Here is a 21,939-nt window from a genome sequence, read left to right as displayed (position 1 = left end):
TGCCTTATCAAAGTTCCTGACTTGAGAGGAAAATGAGTTTTTATCACAGCTGGATGTTGAAATTTATCAAATGCTTTTTTCCTGCATTTACTGAGATGATCAACTGATTTTTATCTTTCATTATGTTAACATGATGTATTACATTGATTGATATGCAGATGTTAAACCATTCTTGCACTCCTGGAGTAAATCCCACTTGATCATGGTGTCGGATCCTCTTAATGTATTGTTGAATTCAGTTTGCTAATATTTTGTTGAGGGTTTTTGCATCTTTGTTCATCAGGAATATTGGCTTTTAATTTTCTTTCTTTATAGTGTCCTTGTTGGGTTTTGATATTAGGATAATGCTGGCCTTCTAAAAGGAGTTTGAAAGCATTCTATTTTTTTGGAAGAGTTTGAGGAAAGGTACTAAATCTTCTTTGAATGTTTGTTAGAATTAGCAGTGAAGCGATATGGTCTAGGACTTTTGTTTGTTGGGAAGTTTTTGATTACTGATTCAATCTCCTTACTAGTAGTTGGTCTTTTTGATTTTCTATTTCTTCATAACTCAGTTTTGGAAGAGTGTAAGTTTCTAGGAATTTATCCGTTTTTTTTTTCTAGGTTGTTGAAATTGTTGGTATATAATTGTCATAGTAGTCTCATGACCCTCTATATTTCTGTGGTATCAGTTTTAACTTCTCTTTCATTTTTTATTTCATTTGAGCCCCCCTTCTCTCTTTTTTTACTAGGAGCGGTGGTGAATCATTTTGTCAAAGAACCAGCTCTTAGTTTCACTGTTTTTTTTTTGTTTTCTTTTTACTCCATGTTTCATTTATTTCTGCTCTGGTCTTTATTACTGCCGTCCTTCTACTAACTTTTGACATCATTTATTCTTCTTTTTCGAGTTCCTATAGGTGTAAAGTTGAATTGAGATTTCTCTTGTTTCTTTTTTTTTAACTTATTTATGTTTATTTTTTTAAATTTATATCTAAATTTGTTAGCATATAGTGCAACAATGATTTCAGGAGTAGATTCCTTAGTGCCCCTTACCCATTTAGCCCATCCCCCCCTCCCACAACCCCTCCAGTAACCCTCAGTTTGCTCTCCATACTTATGAGCCTCTTCTGTTTTGTCCCCCTCCCTGTTTTTATATTGTTTTTGTTTCCCTTCCCTTATGTTCATATGTTTTGTCTCTCAAAGTCCTCATATGAGTGAAGTCATATGATTTGTGTCTTTTTCCGACTAATCTCACTTAGCATAATACCCTCCAGTTCCATCCATGTAGTTGCAAATGGCAAGATTTCATTCTTTTTGATTGCCGAGTAATACTCCATTGTATATATATACCACATCTTCTTTATCCATTCATCCATTGATGGACATTTGGGCTCTTTCCATACTTTGGCTATTGTTGATCGTGCTGCTATAAACATGGGGGTGCATGTGTCCCTTCGAAACAGCACACCTGTATCCCTTGGATAAATGCCTAGTAGTGCAATTGCTGGGTCATAGGGTAGTTCTATTTTTAGTTTTTTGAGGAACCTCCATACTGTTTTCCAGAGTGGCTGCACCAGCTTGCATTCTCAGAGATTTCTCTTGTTTCTTGAAGCAAGCCTATATTAATATGAACTTCCCTCTTAGAATCATTTTTGCTGCATCTCACAGGTTTCAATATATCGTATTTCTATTTTCATTTGCCTTTGGATATTTTTTTGTTTCTCCTTTGATTTCTTTTATGACCTAGTAGTTGTTCAGTAACAGGTTATATAATCTCAGTGTATTTGTGGTTTTTCTTGTTTCTTCCTTTAGCTGATTTGATTTCAATCTCCTTGAATTTACTGATATTTGTTTCACGGCCTAACATGTGATCTATTCTGGAGAACGTTCCATGTGCACTTGAGAAGAATGTGTATTCTGCCGCTTGTAGACAGAATGTTCTGTATACATCTAGTAAGTCTCATGTGGTCTACTGTGTTTTTTAAGGTGGATATTTCTGTACTGATTTTCCGTTTGGATGATACAGCCATTGATGTAAGTGGGGTGTTAAAGTCCCCTACCAATATTGTATTGTTGTCAACTTCTCCAATTAGTTATGTTAATATTTGCTTTGTACATTTTGATGCTCTGATGTTGGGTGCATGTATAAATATTATATCTTCTTGTTGGAATAACCATCACTATGTAGTTCCCCTATTTGTTTTTTTATCACAGTCTTCGTTTTTTTTTTTTCCAACGTTTATTTATTTTTAGGACAGAGAGAGACAGAGCATGAACGGGGAAGGGGCAGAGAGAGAGGGAGACACGGAATCGGAAACTGGCTCCAGGCTCTGAGCCATCAACCCAGAGCCTGACGCGGGGCTCGAACTCACGGACCGCGAGATCGTGACCTGGCTGAAGTCGGACGCTTAACCGACTGCGCCACCCAGGCGCCCCTCACAGTCTGCGTTTTAAAGTGTATTTTAACTACACTAAAGTAAGTTTAGCTACAATAACTTTCTTTTCATTTCCAACTGCATGGAAGATTTTTTTCCCATTCTTTCACTTTCAGTCTACATATGTCCCTACTTCTGAAGTAAAACTCTTCTAGGCAATATATAGATGTCTTTTTTTCTTCAATCTATTCAGCCACTCAATATACTTTCATTGGAGCATTCAGTCCATTTTTACTCCCACTTCACATTTTGTTTTTTGAGGTCATATTTTATTTCATATTTTATGTAGCCCTTAACTATTACAGTTTTAATTTTACTACCTTTGTCTTTTAACCTAGCTTTGTAAATGATTATCCATTACCTTTATTATATATTTACCTTTTCAAAGGAGATTTTTACTTTCATATGTTTTGTTATTAATTAGTTTGCTATTAGTTAGTTGTTATTAATTCTTTTCAGCGTAAAGAAGTTTCTTTAACATTTCTTGTAAAGCCAGCTTAGTAGTGACAAACTTCTTTAGCTTTTGCTTGTCTGGAAAACTCTTTCTCTCTCCTTCAACTCTGAATAACCTCTCTGAGTGGAGTCCTCTTGGTTTTTTCCTTTCGGCATTCTGAATATATCATGCCATTCTTTTGTGGCCTGCAAAGTTTCTGCTGCAAAATCTGCTGACAGTCTCATGGGGTTTCCTTTGTATGTAACCGTTTGTTTTTTCTCTTGCTGTTTTTAAGATTCCCTCTTATCTTTAACTTTTGACAGTTTGATTATCATGTATCTTGATGTGGCTCTCTTTCGGTTCATCTTAGACATCTTATGTCTGTTTCCTTTCCTAGGTTAGCAGAGTTTTCAGCCATTATTTCTTCAAGTAAGTTTTCTGCCCTTTTCTCTCTCTTGTCTCTCCTAGGACCACTATAATGCAAATGTTATTCCAAATGATGGTGTCCCACAGGTTTCTTAAGTTATCATTTAAAAAAAAATTACTTTTTTGCTGCTCTGTCTCATAAGTTAGTTTCATTGCTTTGTCTCCCAGCTACTGATCTGCTCTTCTGTTTCACGCAGTCTAGTGTACATTTCAACTCAGCTATTGTATCCTTCAGCTCTGTGACTTCTGGTTGCTACTTTCTTACATACGCTTTTTGTTGAAGTTCTTGCTGTGTTCATCCATTCTTCTGAGTTCAGTGGGCATCTTTATAACCATTACTTTGAATTCTTTATCAAATAGATTACTTATCTCTGTATCATTAAGGTCTTTTCTGCCTTTTTCTTTGATTTGGAACATATTTCTGTTTCCTCATTTTGCCTGACCTCTGTGTTTGTTTCTACGTACTAGGCCAAATAGCTACCTCTCTCAGTCTTGAAGGTGTGGCCTGTGTAGGTGATAAACCTTCTTATTCAACATTGCCCTAGCTCTTGGTTGTCTCTCAAACCTTTGTGATTGTCTAAACTGCCGGATTTATTCTTGATATGTCCCTATTGTTGAGGGTGTGCCATGAACTATCAATGTTCCAAGGGGAGGAATCTCATTTAGCATCTAGTTTCAGGCTGATTGGAAAACAGACCCTCAGGGACAAGCTTTTAAAATATGCCAATATATACAGATCTGTGGGGCTACAACTGTAAACCCTCCTGGCTTCAAGACCAGAAGATCTGGAGGAGGTGTCCCCCAGGTGCAAAAATGAGGGTCCCAAATAAATATATAAGCTCCTTTCTGGGGGGTCTCATTGAGCTGTAGTAAGGCCGAGGGGGGTTAAAAGAACGGTGTCTCTCTGCTAATGTTGCCCGGAAGTGCCTCCTTAGCCTCCAGATATATGGGAAACCTGAAGCCTGTCTCTTAGGTTGAGGCTCCATTCTAAGAGACCTTTTTCACTGGAAGACTGGGGTTGTGTTCAAGTCTGCTGTCTGTGCAGAGCCCTGGGGGGTGTAGCCTCCCAAGAATGGTCTGATTATTACATTCCCGTGGAGCTCAGGAATACCAGCCCCCTTGGCCACCAGGGTCAGGTGATCAAGGAGCATCCTTTGTGTGGACTGCACGTGCCCGCTGGATATATGTTGGCATAAACATGTGAAGGTGGGACACACTTGCCGGCTTCAGAAAGGCAGCAGCGAAACGTCTTCACTGTGCACACCGGCGGACTTCTCGAAAACAGCAGGACAGTGCCCCGGGCTTTGGGGTGGGAGCGGAAGAATGCCATGACCACGCATACTCACCTGCCCCAGGCAAGGAATGGGGGAGTACTCCAAGTGCCTGCGCTCTCCAGCTTCAGCAAGGCAGCAGGATAGTGCTGCAGCTGCGGGCCCCCACCGGTCTTAGCAAGGCAGTGGGAGGGTGCCACAAGGGAGCTCGCTGACCTGTGCTATCAGGGTAGGCAGAGAGGGCAAAACCAGTGTCCCCGAGTGCCTCCATCTCCAGGGAGAGTTTCAACCGCCCCCTGCCCCTCTGGCAAATACTTTTAGATTGGCAAATGAATCTCCTTCCTATATAGTCTAGGCACTTTTCAAACACTATTTCTGTTGGGTCTCAGAGTGAATAAAACCACACGTCAAGCCCTTTCAATGGGGACTCTCAGGTTTCTACGGCACTTCAGTCCCTTGGATGTCAGCACTGCTGGTTTTCTAAGCCAGACGTTTTAGGGGCTTGTCTTTCCAGCACGGATCCCAAGAGTTGGGTAACCTGATGTAGAGCACCAACCCCTTGCTCCTCCAGAAGAAGAGTTGGGGGGGGGGTGCCTGGGTGACTCAGTCAGTTAAGCATCAGACTTCGGTTCAGGTCATGATCTTGTGGTTTGGGAGTTCGAGGCCTGCATCGGGCTCTCTGCTGTCAGCATGGAGCCCACTTCAGATCTTCTGTCTCCCTCTCTTCCTGCCCCTCCCCATCTTGTTCTCTCTCTCTCTCAAAAATAAATATTAAAAAAACAGAAAACAAGAACTATTGGTCTGGTGAGACCCCTCCCTATTGTGTGTTGCTGCACCAGGGGTGGGGTTTTGGTGAGACCAAGTGTCTGCCTTTCCTACCTATTCTGATGTAGTCATTTCCTCTCCTGTTCTGGAGAAGCAGTTCATCTAGTTCTCAGATCTGTTTTTTTTTTTTTAATCTTTAACTGTTTTTTATTTAACCCAGTACAGTATATAAAAATATCACTTCAACATGTAATCAGCATACAAATATTATGATATATTTTACACTCATTTTTTAATATATGAAATTTATTGTCAAATTGGTTTCCATACAACACCCAGTGCTCATCCCAAAAGATGCCCTCCTCAATACCCATCACCTACCCTCCCCTTCCTCCCACCCCCCATCAACCCTCAGTTTGTTCTCAGTTTTTAAGAGTCTCTTATGCTTTGGCTCTCTCCCACTCTAACCTCTTTTTTTTTTTTTCCTTCCCCTCCCCCATGGGTTTCTGTTAAGTTTCTCAGGATCCACATAAGAGTGAAAACGTATGGTATCGGTCTTTCTCTGTATGACTTATTTACTTAGCATAACACTCTCCAGTTCCATCCACGTTGCTACAGAGGGCCCTATTTCATTCTTTCTCATTGCCACGTAGTACTCCATTGTGTACATAAACCACAATTTCTTTATCCATTCATCAGTTGATGGACATTTAGGCTCTTTCCATAATCTGGCTATTTTTGAGAGTGCTGCTATAAACATTGGGGTACAAGTGCCCCTATGCATCAGTACTCCTGTATCCCTTGGGTAAATTCCTAGCAGTGCTACTGCTGGGTCATAGGGTAGGTCTATTTTTAATTTTTTAAGGAACCTCCACACTGTTTCCCAGAGCGGCTGCACCAGTTTGCATTCCCACCAACAGTGCAAGAGGGTTCCCGTTTCTCCACATCCTCTCCAGCATCTATAGTCTCCTGATTTGTTCATTTTGGCCACTCTGACTGGCGTGAGGTGATATCTGAGTGTGGTTTTGATTTGTATTTCCCTGATGAGGAGCGATGTTGAGCATCTTTTCATGTGCCTGTTGGCCATCTGGATGTCTTCTTTAGAGAAGTGTCTATTCATGTCTTCCGCCCATTTCTTCACTGGATTATTTGTTTTTTGGGTGTGGAGTTTGGTGAGCTCTTTATAGATTTTGGATACTAGCCCTGTGTCCGATATGTCATTTGCAAATATCTTTTCCCATTCCGTTGGTTGCCTTTTAGTTCAGATCTTTTTCAGAGGTAAACAGTCCATATGCAGCCGTAGATTTGGTGTGTTCATGGGAAGTGGTGAGTTCAGGGTTTTCCTACACCACTATCTCGTGGAAGTCTGAACCTACCTTCCTTCTGCATGTTTTTTGTGAGTATAACTGTTTGATGATGCAATACAATAAATGGGACCTCTCAGAGTAACACTGTTACTGCTACTTCATACCCTAGCATGAAGTACAAGAAATAATCTAGCAAGATGGTAAACTGGTGAACAGTGCCCTTGGATAGACTCTAAGGTAGCATGGCTTTTCAATACTTTCTACAATTCTACTTAGTAGAGAATAATAACGATGCACTGGAAGTATGAGCTGATCATCGTTTTGGAAATCACAGCCAGGTCTTCTTGTCTGCCATCGTTCGTGGCCAAGTATTCCAGTATTATGGCTACATCTTATTTGTTATTCTCCCCCTTTCACTGAACTGCGGCACTATTAGTGAGTCAGGGAGGAAGCCAGATGGTGGGAAAGTTAATCGTGCCAATTAGATTTTTTTTCTCGAAAAGGGTTCGTCAGTACCACAGTGGTTTTCACTTGATGTGATTTTCCTCTCAACAAGGTGTAATTGGTGATACGGTACCAAAAAAGCATGGGCTTTGGGAGTAGTGAGAACTGGACTTGAGTTCTAGCTCTTCCACTTCCGTATCCATGAGATGAGAATGAAAGCGATCGCACACATTACATGGATGAAAAAAGAGGCCATCAAGTGCAACTGCTCGGGACACCCCTAGCAGCAGTAGGGTTCGATAAGGCTTCCTTCATTCCTGACAAACCAGTGCGATAAATTAATGGCAAGACTCGCTTGTAGGATCTCTCTTCACTTTCAGTGAGGATAACACAGAACGATCTACAGTTGCCATTAGCTTTTTTTTTTTTTTAATCAAGTTGTTTCCTCCACTCCTCATCTCCTCTTCCTCATGCCTTTCGTTCTTCCAAGCTCAGCCTCAGTTCTAATTTTGTACCATCTGTACCATCAGGTACAGTGTTTATATACACAAGTATCTACCACATAAATATTTTTGAACGTTATTGAACATCACTCAAATAATCAAAGAATAATTACAAACAAACTTGTTTAGAAGGAAATGCTTGCAGTTACTCAAAGTGACATGGTGGTTTATATTTAAAAAAATAAAAGAGCCACAAAATAAAGCAAGGTTCAAGAATTAAATTAAAAAAAAAAAAACAGTATAGTAATTATAAACACTGAAGTCCTAAGCCAGGGTACTCTAGTAATTTATTTACCTATTTATTTAAAATAACATCTTCCATGCTCACTGACTGGAAGAACTGATGTTGTTAAAGTGTCCATACTACCCAACACAGTCTACAGGGTCAATGCAATCTGTATCAAAATACCAAGAGCATTTTTCACAGAACTAGAACAAATACCACTAAAATTTGTACAGAACTACAAAAGACAAAACAGCCAAAACAATCTTGAAAACAAACAAAAAACTGGAGGTGCCACAATCCTACCTTTCAAGATATACTACCAAGCTGAAGTAATCAAAACAGTATGGTACCAGCACAAAAATAGATACATAGATCAATGGAACAGAACAGAAAACCCAGAAATAAACCCACACTTCTATGGTCAATTAATCTATGACAAAGGAGGCAAGAATATGCAATGGGAAATGGTGTTGGGAAAACTGAATAGTTAAATGCAGAAGAATAAAACTGGGCCCTTTTCTTATACCATACACAAAAATAAACTCAACATGGATTAAGGATCTAAATGTGAGACCTAAAACCATAAAATTTCTAGAAGGAAACATGGGCAGTAGTTTCTTTGACATCAGCCGTAGAAACATTTTTCTAGATACGTCTCCTCTGGCAAGAGAAACAAAAGCAGTATTAAACTATTGAGGCTACAGCAAAATAAAAAGCTTCTACACAGGGAAAAAACCCATCAACAAAACAAAAAGGCAACCTACTGAATGACAGAAGGTATTTGTAAATGATATATCCAATAAGGACTTAATATCTAAAACATGTAAAGAACTTACACAACCCAACACCAAAAGACCCCAAATAGTCCAATTAAAAAATGGGCAGAGGACCTGAATAGTCATTTCTCCAAGGACGACATCCAGATCACCAACAGGAACATGAAAAGATGCTCAACATCACTAACCATCCAAACAATGCAAATCACAACCGCAATGCAGTATCACCCCACTCCTGCAAGAATGGCTAATATCAAAAACGTAAGAAACAAGCGTTAACAAGGATGTGGAGAAAAAGGAACGCTTGTGCACTGTTGGTCGAATGCAAACTGGTGCAGCCACTGTGGAAAACAGTACGGAGGTGCCTCAAAAAGTTAAAAGCAGAACTACCCTATGACCCAATAACTCTGCTACTGGACATTTACCCAAAGAAAATGAAACCACTAATCTAAAAAAGCTATCTGCACCCCTCTGTTTACTGCAGCATTATTTAAAATAGCCAAGATACGGAAGCAGCCCAGGGTCCATCAACAAATGGTTAAAGAAGATGTGGTGTGTGTACAGAGTGGAATATTAATCAGTCATAAAAAAGAACGAAACCTTGTCATTTGCAACAACATGGATGGCTCTAGAGGGTATTATGCTAAGTGAAATAAATCTGTCAGAGAAAGACAAATACCATATGATTTCACCCATATGTGGAATTTAGAAAACAAATGAACAAAGGAAAAAAAGAGAAACAAAAAAAAGCGGGCTCTTAAATACAGAGAACAAACTGGTGGTTGCCAGAGGGGAGGCGGGGGGGGGGGGGGGGGATGGGGTAAAATTCGCAAGGAGGATTAAGAATAAATTTACCATGATAAGGACTGATGTACAGAATTGTTGAAGCCCTCTGTTGTACACTTGAAACTAATATAACATGGTATGTTAATTACACTTGAATTAAAAAAATGGTTATACAGGGGTGCCTGGGCAGCTCAGTCAGTTGAGCGTTGGACTCTTGACATCGGCTGGGGTCATGATTTCATGGTTTGTGGGTTCAAGCCCCGTGACGGGCTTGCTGCTGTCAGCGTGGAGCCCGCTTCGGATCCTCTGTCTCCCTCTCACTCTGCCCCTGCCCCACTCGCACTCTCTCAAAAATAAGTAAAACATTTTTAAAAATGGTTAAATAAATAGTATCACATCACATCTGAGGACCCCATACGTACATTTTCTCCCATGACCAAGAAAAGCAAGGAAATTCCGTTTCTCTGTGTCAACAATTCTGAATATTTCTCCCTATTCCAGCGCCCCCACATCCTTATCCTCTGTATCCTCAGAATTCAAAGGCAGTTTGTTGTCTCCAAACACTTTAGTAATGCTGTTCCATTTTCTCCTAATAGAAGGATCTTTGACTTTATCTGGGAACATCTCACTGTGCCGTCACCTTTAGTGACCTAAAGTAGCCTCCTATGGGTGATTTTTCTTTGAGGACCTTGAGACTGCCTTGAAAGTTTCCAGTCATAAATCGTTACCCACTGAGAACAATTTCTCAGACTTTTCTAAATAATTACATAGACTCCAAAAGAAAACCATCCTGTACCTATGCTGTTGTGTTATCTTGTCTCCTAATTCAAAGAAAGTGCAACCTACATTTTGAAGGACTTAGAGACACTAGAAAATGAAATTACCGAACACAACTACAAGATTCAAAAGGAAGTGATCTTCGAACTGTAGGACACCATTTGTTATTTGGTGGCACCTTCTGGGAAAGCTTGATATTGCAGCTCAGCTCTGTTAAACATAAATCCCTCACAAAAGCAAGTGGGAAAATTCTGGGGGCAGGGTAATAGTGATCATACAATAATGTGAAACCCAGAACCACGGGAGTCTGTTGTACCTGAAGCAAGCGTGTGTAAGAAGTCAGAGATCCCTGGACGGTTTACATCTCTTCCCTCCCTGTGTATGCCAAATCCAGCGCTAAGGACAACCTATCACTTCCTGAAGACTGTTGGTAAAAGTCCAAATCAATAGGTAGGTCAAAGAAACATGATTCATAAATGGAACAAGAACATTATACCAAAGGCTTTCACAGCACTGACGCCAATGTCATGAAGCACATCTCTGCGTATGTAATATGAATCCATGGGAAAAAAAGATCTGCTTCGCTCCGAAACCCCTCGAGTGAGCTCCTACCAAGTGGGATCAAATCCTGGCTCCACCACATGGCAACTGTGGCCAGAGCTCTTTCAGCCTCAGTTTCCCCATCTATAAAACGGGGATAATAATACTACCTACTTCCTAAAGTTGTTTTCAGGATTAAATGAGTTAAAACAAGTCAAGTGCTTAGACGGGGGATGAGCACATAGAAAGCACTCAGGGAATGTTCAACTACAGGCATCCCAATGGTATGGTAAAGCTGGCCATGCAAAGACCATGTTGGATCACATCTTTGATTTTGTGTCTAAAGATGACAGATGAGACAATTAGGTAAAGATCATGGGCCCCAGAGTAAGAAACAATAGTGCACTGAAGAGGCAATGCAGCTCTCTTGAAGGAGGCTCATGGAATTTTTGAGACGTACAATTCAATACAAGTAAAAATGCTGAGTTTTGGCAGTTATGGGTAACAACAACTCTGCAATGATAGAATCCCCTGTCTGCTCAAGGCCCTCGGCTACCTAAGGGCTTCTAACAAATTATTTAGTTTAAAAATTGTGGAACAATTTAGGCTTAGTATGATACCCAAACAAGGAAGAGAAGAAGCCCCTAACTCTGTTTTAAGGTAAAAATCTCCCTTTTGACTACTCCAAATCCTTTTTTGGACTAAGTCAGGAATGTGGCTGAGTAAATGAAATAGCTGATTCGCTGGACCATACCCACCCCTCTACCCGTTCACATATGACATGGAAAACAAGCAAAAAAGCAGCTGAAATATCTCCATGCACTCAACAAAGTTAACTTTCTTCCTATTGTTTTAATCAAAGTTCCACACTGAGCTGAATCTATCAGAGGAAGGATTGCAACCCTTCAGGTATGTTTACCTCCAGTTATAAGATGCAGAGAACAGGAGTCCAGAACAAGAGCCCCCCCCCCCCCGCCTCCCCCCCCCCCCCCCCCCCAGAGGCAGTGCTGCCCTTTAATGAATGGCCTCTCCAGCAGCTCACTCACTATGCTTACAGACTTTTCAGCTCTTGCATGTGCTGGAATTACAAGTCATTAAAAAGCCACTTTGAAAACACAATAAAGACCTTCTTCTCTGACTGCCACAACCTTCCATCACATAAAAACCTAAGGCCAATGCTTCAACAACAGGACGTTTACTGCCAGCTCCAGACAGTTTAAGCAGGGCAAGGAACAGGGTGGGGTGGGAGGAAATGAGGCACAACAAAAGAGGGGAAGTTTCTTTTTCCTTCTTCCTTTTTTTCTTTTCAAAAGAAATTTCTGCTAAGGTGGTTTGAATTCTTTATCCTGTATCTGAACCACCACTGGTAAAATGCTACTATTAGAAGAGATTTCATCTCTTTCCCTCAAGAAGATTTTAACCAAGAAAACAACGTTGGTAAAACCAAAGTATCAAAGGACAGGATTATAATCTCATTCCTCACATGGCAGGTTGAAGTGTGTAACATTTTACCCAAATGCACCCTGCCCATTTTCAAGGAAAGACAGTGAAAACTCTTCACGTCTGCACTTTTAAATCACAATTAAATCTCTACAGAACAAGGCAAAAGCAACGGCAATGATAAGGAAATTACTACCAAAACCACATCTGATTATAAATACTTATTTCAGTTTTATTTTACTCTGTCCCCCTTCTTCTCTGCTATGAATACCAAACTTCCCCATATCACAAAACATGATCAACCCAATAGATTTCTCTTCGGAAGCTGAATTAAATGAAACACAAAACCTAGGGAAATACAGGAGGCGTGATAAATAGTTGGGCTCTTTTTAATTGTCAATTAAAGTGTAAACAAGTTCATGTAAACCACAATTATAAACTTTAAGTTGACAAGGATACAGACCTTCACCCTTCTAGCTGCTAGCACATGTCAATCACTAGTAAGGTTACTTTCCATAAATGACCATCATGACCACAAGGTGATAATTTCCTAAACCAAGAATAGCCTTACTCTAACGGGAAATACGGAGGTCCTTGAAGGTAAAATATTCTTAATGCTAACATTTATGTATATAGCAAAAACACGCTCTTACCATGTTTCCTGTATTTGCTAAATGCTCACCCGCTATAAACCACTCCCTCTGTCTCCCTGCAACTCTTTAATTCTGTCGGGAAAAATCACCAATGGATTTTCATGTGACCATATTAAATTTCTTTAGAAAAGAACAAACATTTCAGGAATTGAAAAATGTATTTAAAAATGACTCTGTGTAACATTAATAACAATCCACAGAGAAGTCATTTCTTAGGACGTCTTCCTTTAATAGTAGCAGCAATAAAACAAACAAGCAAGAGCCTACCTAATACAGTGCTAGGTATGTCCTTGTCCTTTACCTATTTGAAGTAAAAAGCTCAAAGATCCTGGGACACTTTTTGGCTTAACTTTTGATTTAAAGCTTTGATTTAAAGCCCTCTAATTTTCCAGTCACCGTGTAACAAATGCGTACCAATATCAAGGACATATACCTTCTCAAAACAAATTTCAGAGCAACATGACCTAGTATTTTTGCCCCTTTAAAACATATAACCCAACTCTTGAACAAGGACACTAGAGTTCTACAGTATTTCTGAATATCAAAAAATCTCTTTCAAAGCTGTATGTTATAAAGGTTGCCAGAAGCTACATCACACATATCATAGTTAACTAGCATTTTTTGGTTAATGTGCTCATAGGTGCTTTACCGTTTTCACAATAATCCTACATAGTAAATACTATCACGATCTCCACCTTACAAGAGAATTAACTAAAATACAGAAGGTTAAAACATTTGCTTAAGATGACGGGAGGAGCTGGGCTTCACACCACAGCCTGTCTGTCACCACACTACAAACTCCTAATTATTTGCTTACTTGACTACCTACCTACCTGGCCTGCCTAACCACTTATTAACAAATAAGTGATCCTTCAAAAACGACACGTAGGAATACAAAGCATGGATGTACTTCTACTTTTCTATGCGAAGTATATAAAAATCTTAACCAAGAGGAACCATATGAATCAACAATCGAAGTAAGCTTCCAGTAATCAGTAATAGCACTGATTTTATTTTTATATAAAACCTGAATCTAACTTAGTTATGGAAAAGCTTCTTTAAAAAGTTCTTCCTTTTAGGGGCGCCTTGGTGGCTCAGTCAGTTAAGCATGTGACTTTGGCCCAGGTCATGATCTCACAGTTCATGGGTTTGAGCCCTACATCGGGCTCTGTGCTGACAGCTCAGAGCCTAGAGCCTGCTTCAGATTCTGTGTCTCTTCTCTCCCTGCCATTCCCCTGCCCACACTCTGTCTCCCTCTTTCTCAAAAATAAATAAAATATTTAAAAAAAATTTTTTAAGTTCTTCCTTTTACTGTAACTAACCTGTACCCAGGTAAGATGTTTACAAGCTTACCAGGTAAATAATCTTTTCTTCCCAGCCCTTCCTAATTCTTCATACTCTTCCAATTTCTTTTTGTCTCTTTCTTCTGTTTCAAAGACCATGATCTCTGCCCATTGTGCCTAAAATTACCCACGACCCTATCTGCCATAAATGAACACAAATCTGGTTCATATTCAAATAATAAAGCTGGAAAGGATGTTAGAGAGATCAGCTCATCTTACCACACTTACTCAGATACAGACATACTCACCACCAGGATATTACAGTATGCCCACTGAAGTTGGGCCTGTCCCAAGCTATCAAATCTGTTACTGGCCAAGGGAAAATCTGGGCTCCTCACTGCTCTCCATTACAATTGTCTCCCATTCCTTCTGTCTTGCCCACAGTGGGAACACCAGGTAGGAAGAAGGCCAGACAAAGGTGATCTCTATTATTGCATACAGGGAACTTTAGCACCTCCCTTCCCCTCCCTCCCTCCACCACCCTCCCCTTATCTTCTTTGTTCACAGAAAGGTCTTTTGAGTCATGGCTTATTTGGAACGACTTTCATCAATTTTCTTCGGCTCCACCACCTGCATTTAGAGAATCAAACCAACAACAGCAACAATAAAAGCACTACTACCAGAAAACTGATAAAGAAAGGGTATCTGTTGGGTTTTATACCCAAATAATATCCAAAAGCCTTTAGAGACCTTCTCTATAATGATGTGCAGAACCCGTTACAAAAACTCCTATAACAATTACTGGATATGTGATTCTCCTATGTCATGAATTGTTGTGAAAATTTGCTCCCTACTGTAAGGAATTAAGATTCTAACTCTTTACTCCAAAAGACTTTTCAAATTATGGTTTAGGATTAATACACCAAGTTGAACATGAAGTTTATGAAAAGAAAAGTCATATCTTATAAATCATATAGAAAAAGGGAGGGAGCAAGAGACAAATAAAAACAAAAATGCACAGAGTTATCTAAGGACGATGATCATCTGGGACAATTTCATGTAGAAAGAGGTTTGCTTTAGGAATGTCGTTTAATCAGCTAACGTTCAAGAAAGATGCCTTTCTGACCATAACCTACTATAAGAAACACACACAGCCTATGAAATAGAATTTTTACAAACCATTACTCACCCATGCTGATTACAACGTATTCTGATTTTTTGTAAACACTGGTGACGACATGCTAAAATGGTTTCGTGGCTCACCACTGAATCCTAAGCCACAACTGGAAAACCTCCGTTCGAGAAGAGTCACAACACGTCAGAATACGGAAAGACTAAGTGGCTAAACCTGACAATCTTGATAGACTAATCACACCCCAAGAGGATCAATGGACATCTTAGGGTGATTTGAAATAAAAGTCAAACATACAAAAAAACTTTCCAAGTAACACCTAATTGAGAACAAGTTTTGTATTAAGAGAAGCCTAAGTCTGCCTGGGTGGCTCAGTCGGTTGAGTGCTGGACTTTTGGTTTTAGCTCAGGTCACGATCTCACAGTTTCATGGGTTCAAGCCCTGCGTCTAGGCTCTGCACTGGCAGCTCGGAGCCTGCTTGGGATTCTCTCACTCTCCCTCTCTTTCTGCCCCTCCCCTGCTCGTGCTGTCTCTCTTTCAAAATAAATGAATAAGCTTTAAAAAAAAAAAAAAAAAAAGAGGACCCTAAGTAAAAAGCACAAGAGGAAAAATAAATGCTTGACATGTTGGCACAAACCCATTAGTTCTCATTGGTTCAATAAACTATTGCTATAAAACATTTACCAAACACTGGAACAAATTACCCCAATCTCTTGTATTTTATATGCTACTGTGCTCCTAATTTGATCTTCTATTACAATTTCAAGATTAGCTATGGAGGGTAGTGGGGAAGGAAGTAGTCTCTGGACAACAGGAGATCGGTTGTGACTCCACGTTGTCACCCCGGCTGCCCTTCTACCCAGCGCAAATGCAGAAGACAGAATCTGTTACGAAGTCCCTCCACCTCTGCCAGCACTAGAATTAGGAACATGTGTATGGTGAACCCGTGGGACAGAAAGAGAAATAGTCTCAAATTGCCAGCAATTTTTAGCCAGACATCTTCCTTGACCATTGTCTAGAAATACTGACAAGCCAAAGTAAGGAGATTATTTGGACTGGTCAGGACTAATAAGTAACTTTAAAAGGCTAAAGATTGTTTTAAAAAAAAAAAGGGAATTTGACTTCAAAGTAAATAACGTTCATTCTCTAGAACTGGAATGGAATACTATTTCAAATACTAATAGTTCTGTCACTGGAAGCATAAGATTTCTTATACTGGCGAGAAGTTAGAATAGATAGCGTGAACCCCCCTTCCAACTCTGAGAAATCTGCAATTGTAAGTTTAAATCTCAACATCAGGTAACCTTTTGGAGGGACGTGAAACGGTCAGATGGTCTTTTAGGCATCCACAAAAGTTAATCCCACCCATCAGCAAAAACAAAGATCACATACCCCGACCATGGCCCCAAAGGAAGAAAAAAAAAAATTAAGTGGTTCTTTTTCAAAATACCACCACCGGCTTTCACAAGCACAAATATGTGTCAAATTTTACCAAGTTATACATTTTAAATCTATACGGTATATCATTATATCAATTTTGCCTCCAGAAAACCTCTTAAAAATACTATACCAGCTTCTCATCTCTGTAAACAAATTACTTCATAGCATTGATCAAAAAGATCAACGTTATAGCTGCACCCCAATATTTTCTAAATTTGTCTTTTAAATTTATTTTCTCATATATTCAAGTTTTATCGCATTCTTCTCACTTTCCTAAATCAGCAATCATGGAAAAGCACAGTAACTAAGTGCCAAGGAGCATCTCAATTTTCCTGCTGCTATTCAACACAGCCCATTATTACACTACGGAACGTATCTTTCCTTTAACAATTTCCATCACAGTCCAAATGTCTGCCGATTCTTTAATGATTTCATTTCCTTCTTTCCATTAGTTAAGGAAATTCATCTCTAGGCCCATCCATGCTACCATTTCACAGTTCGGCTGTCAGTTTCTTCCCTCATCCTTTATCCTACAGCCATCTGAAATAAGATCTGAAGGCTAACATGGGAAAGGAGGGAAACCAACAAGACTACTCACGTCAGATTTGGAGGACATGTTCTCCTCCACGTCGGAATCATTGGGATCCACGATATCATCAAACGGTGGCAGAGTCGATTTCTTCTTCTCTGATGTCTCACTTTCGATTTTGACCTTTCCCATCTTGACATGAGATTTATCTTTTATCTGTTTTTTGTCAGCAGAACAAGTGAGTATCAGCGGTGGCGCGCTAGAAAAACTTTTAAATAAAGCCTCTGAGCTACTCTTTTTCCTTTTTTTGGCTGAGAGTTCTTCGGAATCTGCAATGGGGGGCCTTTTACTAGGAGCCTTCTTGTCTTGCTGCCCACTGGTGATCGTGAGTAAGTTACTGTCTGGTTTTGGCTCTTTTGACATGGGTTTCGGTTCCTTGAAGGCCATCTTAGGAACTATTTTTTCTTCTTTCAGTGGTTTATTTTCTTTGGGTTTCTTAGAGGATTCTTTGGAAGATTTGTTGTGATCCCTGGAAGGTTCTTTGAAGGCACTTTTATGTTCTCTGGAGTCTTTAGAAGGTTTTTCCTTGTGCTCCTTCATTAACTTGTGAGGCTTTGAAAAACTGGTGCTGCTGCTGCTGCTGCTGCTACTGCTGCTGCTGCTGCTGCTGCTGCTGCTGCTACAGCTGCTGCTGCTGCTGCTACTGCTGCTGCTGCTGCTGCTGCTACAGCTGCTGCTGCTGCTGCTGCTGGTATGAATGCTCCTGTTCGGGTCCTGCAGAAAGGGGAGAAGAGAACGCAACTCAGAGCTCCGGAGCAACGCAGAGTCGCCAGCCGGCTCCCCCACGCGTTGCATCCACATACAAGGATCCTTCTTTGATCGCTCTCGAATGCATTTTCTTAGACACCAATCAGCACAGTGCAACAGGTGGGAACAGGGTGTGTGAGGAACACAAGGAACGAGGGCCACTGTGATCAAGGGGTTTAACGAGGCCAGCTGCTCTCCTAATCACGAGAAGCATGGTGTTCTAAACATTTCGGTTGGACAAATGTTCGCGGAACGCCTGTTCTAGGAGACACAAGAAGGATGGCACATGGCCCCGACTCTTAGGAACTGCGACGTATCTAGGAGTCATGGTTGTTCCAAGAGCCACCAACGATGTGCTATGACCACAAAAGGAAGGCGGCCATTGGTTCTGTTGGGGGTGTGGGAGAAGAATCGTTCAGAAATCTATAGAGAAGTAACGCCTGAATTAGATCCTCCAGGATAAGCAGGGCATTACTAGGAAGGGAAGAATGAGAAAGGACTTGGGAGACCAGCGACCAGAGTGAAGCACAACAAGGAGGGATGAAATTGTATTTGGGGAACAGCATCCAGCTACGGCAAAGATCTAGGACAAGGCAGAAAAAATAGCCCAGTGTCGCATGGTGAGGCCAGATAATATTAAATCTTAAATGGCTTTTTAATATCAAGAATCACAAGACCCAAACAAGAAAGAAAATAATTCTCAATTTGAGATAAAAAGCAATTTTTTTTTTTGCTGCCCAAATTTCATGGGAGTGTCATTTCATTAGGAAGTGTCTCCCATCCACTAGCAAAGAAAAGAGAAATCCAACAGAACAAACATGTCACCAAATAGTCATCAAATGGACTGAAAAGTCTTTAGCCAATTACTATCGTGCAGTCACGAGGAAAGAGTTCACGACTGCCTATTCCATTTTAAATGTGCTGCTTATTTTTTCACTGATATAAGTACCTCAGTATATATGACCTACACAGAACCTTTCTATTTAGGAACAAAATTTAAATTCATACTTAACACATTTGTGACCCTCTACCATTAATAGTAAGACTAGGACACAGAAGTAGATCCTGGACTTGTAAAAATCTACACCCATACGATAAAAGAAAAGCTCTTTCTTGCTTACTTCCACCTTCTAATGGAACTAATGGCAAATACATGTCCAAATTTTCAACCGGAATTCACATCTCAAGGCTTGCTTGTTCTGCTGCACCTCTAACTCACTCAAAGTCAATGATCTATACATCAATCCTGTGTCCCTTAAATATCTAGCAGAATTGAAAAGACAGTTGGGCAGGGGCTACGCTTTTCACTAAAACAGTCAATCTACCTATAGGGTCTACGTAAGAAGAAAAGAGAAAAGCATGTATATGAATAACTATCATAAAGTAATACTCGGGGCGCTTGGGTGGCTGAGTTGGTTAAGCCTCTGACTCTTGATTTTGGCTCAGGTCACAATCTCATGGTTTAGAGATTGAGCCTCACATCAGGCTCTGTGCTGACAGCATGGAGCCTGCTGGGGATTCTCTCTCCCTGACCCCCCTCTCTCCCCCTCCCTTGTTCACTGTCTGTCTCTCAAAAATAAATAAATAAACATTAATAAAAATATTAAAAAAAAGAAAGTAATAGTCACTATGAAGGAAATGATCAACAAAACTAAAAGGTAACCTGTGAAATGGGAGAAGATATTTGCAAATGACATATGTGATTAAGGGTTAGTATCCAAAATCTATGAAGAACTTATAAAACTCAACACCCCCCCAAAAAATAAGAATTCAGTTAAAAAATAGGTAGAAGACATGAATAGACATACAAATGGCCAGTAGACCCATGAAAAGATGGTCAACACCACTCATCTTCAGGGAAATGCAAATCAAAACTACAATGAGGTATCACCTCACACCTGTCAGAATGGCTAATATTAATAGCACAGGAAACAAGTTGGCAAGGATGTCAAGAAAGGAGAACCCTCGTGCACTGTTGGTGGGAATGCAAACTGGTGCAGCCACAGTGGAAAACAGTATGGAGGTTCCTCAAAAAAGTAAAAATAGAACTACCCTATGATCCAGCAATTGCACTACTAGGTATTTGCCCAAAGGATATAAAAATACAGATTCGAAGGGACTCATGCACTGATGTTTACAGCAGCATTATCAACAACAGCCAAATTATGGAAAGAGCCCCAATGTTCACCAGCTGACGAATGGATAAAGAAGATGTGCTGTGTATATATACACACACAATTGAATATTACTCAGCCATAAAAAAGAATGAAATCTTGTCATTTGCGACAATGAGGACGGAGCTAGAGAGTATAGTGCTAAACAAAATAAGTCAGTCAGAGAAAGACAACTATCGTATGATTTCACTCATACGTGGAATTTAAGAAACAAAACAAATTAATATAAGGGTGGGGGGGGAAGAGAGACAAACCAAGAAACAAACTCTTAACTATAAAGAACAAACTGATGGTTACCAGAAGGGAGGTAGATGGGGGGTATTAAGGAGGGCACCCGGGGGAGTCTGGGTGGCTCAGTCGGTTAAACGTTCGACTTTGGTTTAGGTCATAATCTCATGTTTCGGGAGTTTGAGCCCCACATCGGGCTCTGTGCTGACAGCTCACAGCCTGGAGCCTGCTTTGGATTCTGTGTCTCCCCCTCTCTCTGCCCCTTCCCCACTCATGCTCTGTCTCTGTCTCTCAAAAATAAATAAAAGATTAAAAAAAAAATTTTTTTTTTAAAAAGGAGGGCACCTGTTGTGAGGAGCACCAGGTGTTGTATGGAAGCGATGTATCACTAAATTCTACACCTGAAACTAATATTACACTGCATGTTAACGAACTGTAATTTAAATAAAAACTTGAGGAAAAATACGTAAAATGAAAAATTACTGTTCTATGTTAGTGGACTATATATTTTTTTCTTACAATTTTTTCCTTATTTGTCGACAATAACAACAACAAAATGACATATACCAATCATTTCCATTTATTTTTCTCAAGTGAGCATTTGGTCTCAAAGTTCTAAAATGGATAAAGTTACTATGCAAAGACGTGCTTTTATGCATCAAACTAGACGATTCCTTACAAAACATCTCTATCTGAGATTTACAAGCAGAATGCTAAAGATAGTATTCATATTACTGAAACTACATTATTTTATAAATTCTATTACAAGACATTTCCTGGCATGTTAAGCAATACTATGAATAATTAAAATAAAGTATAATGGGAAAACTAAATTAAGGAAGAACATTTGAAATCTAATATCCTTCAGTTTTTTTTTTTTAATTGGTTTGTTGACTCACTGAATTTTGGCAATTTGCAACCAGTATTCTAATTATGGCTCTAGAACACCCAAGCATTGTTGCTCAATATTTAACCTTCATGGAGTATTATACATAGGTTTATGAATGTGACTTTTTAAAACACATAGATTTTTACCTACCAACATACTTTCTTTTTTTTGTTTTTAATGTTTGTTTATTTCTGAAAGAGAGAGAGAGAGAAGCAGGAGAGGGGCAGAGAGAGAGGGAAACACAGAATCCAAAGCAGGCTCCAGGCTCTAAGCTGTCAGCACCAAGGCCGATGCAGGGCTCGAACTCATGAACCATGAGATTATGACTTAAGCCAAAGCCAGACACTTAACAGACTGAGCCACCCAGGTGCCCCTACCTACCAACATACTTTCTAATATTAAGCATTAAAAAATAGTAAATTTCAGTATTAAAAAAAAAAAAACTTCTACGGGGCTCCTTCCATGATTTATTTCTAAAACCCTTTTGAGGGACAAACTAGAATTCTTAATGCAAAGTACACAGTGGTATAGAACACAGACTCTTGTGTCACAGAAAGTTTAGACTCCTTTCTTAATCACATACATATGATTTTAAGCATAAAACTCCAGAAATTTTATAACTTTTTGCTCCCACACTGGCCTAGGTATTTAATGCCCAGCTTTTCACCAACCCAACAAATCTTCATAGAAGCAAGCTAC

The 21,939-nt window shown here is 39.8% G+C and overlaps 1 protein-coding gene across 2 annotated transcripts in view; it reads right to left on the bottom strand.

Annotated features, from left to right (window-relative positions):
- MLLT3 (MLLT3 super elongation complex subunit) overlaps positions 1–21,939 on the bottom strand; it is a 282,306-nt gene that overhangs the window by 56,907 nt on the left and 203,460 nt on the right. For both annotated transcript variants that reach the window (XM_027047137.2, XM_027047139.2), the window contains exon 5: positions 17,212–17,916. In XM_027047137.2, coding sequence (XP_026902938.1) covers positions 17,212–17,916 — 705 coding nt within the window. The remainder of the gene's footprint in view (positions 1–17,211; positions 17,917–21,939) is intronic.

This window comes from Acinonyx jubatus, chromosome D4 (assembly GCF_027475565.1).
Source record: "Acinonyx jubatus isolate Ajub_Pintada_27869175 chromosome D4, VMU_Ajub_asm_v1.0, whole genome shotgun sequence".
NCBI classification, from domain to species: Eukaryota; Metazoa; Chordata; class Mammalia; order Carnivora; family Felidae; genus Acinonyx; species Acinonyx jubatus.
This window is presented reverse-complemented; position numbering and strand designations above follow the sequence as displayed.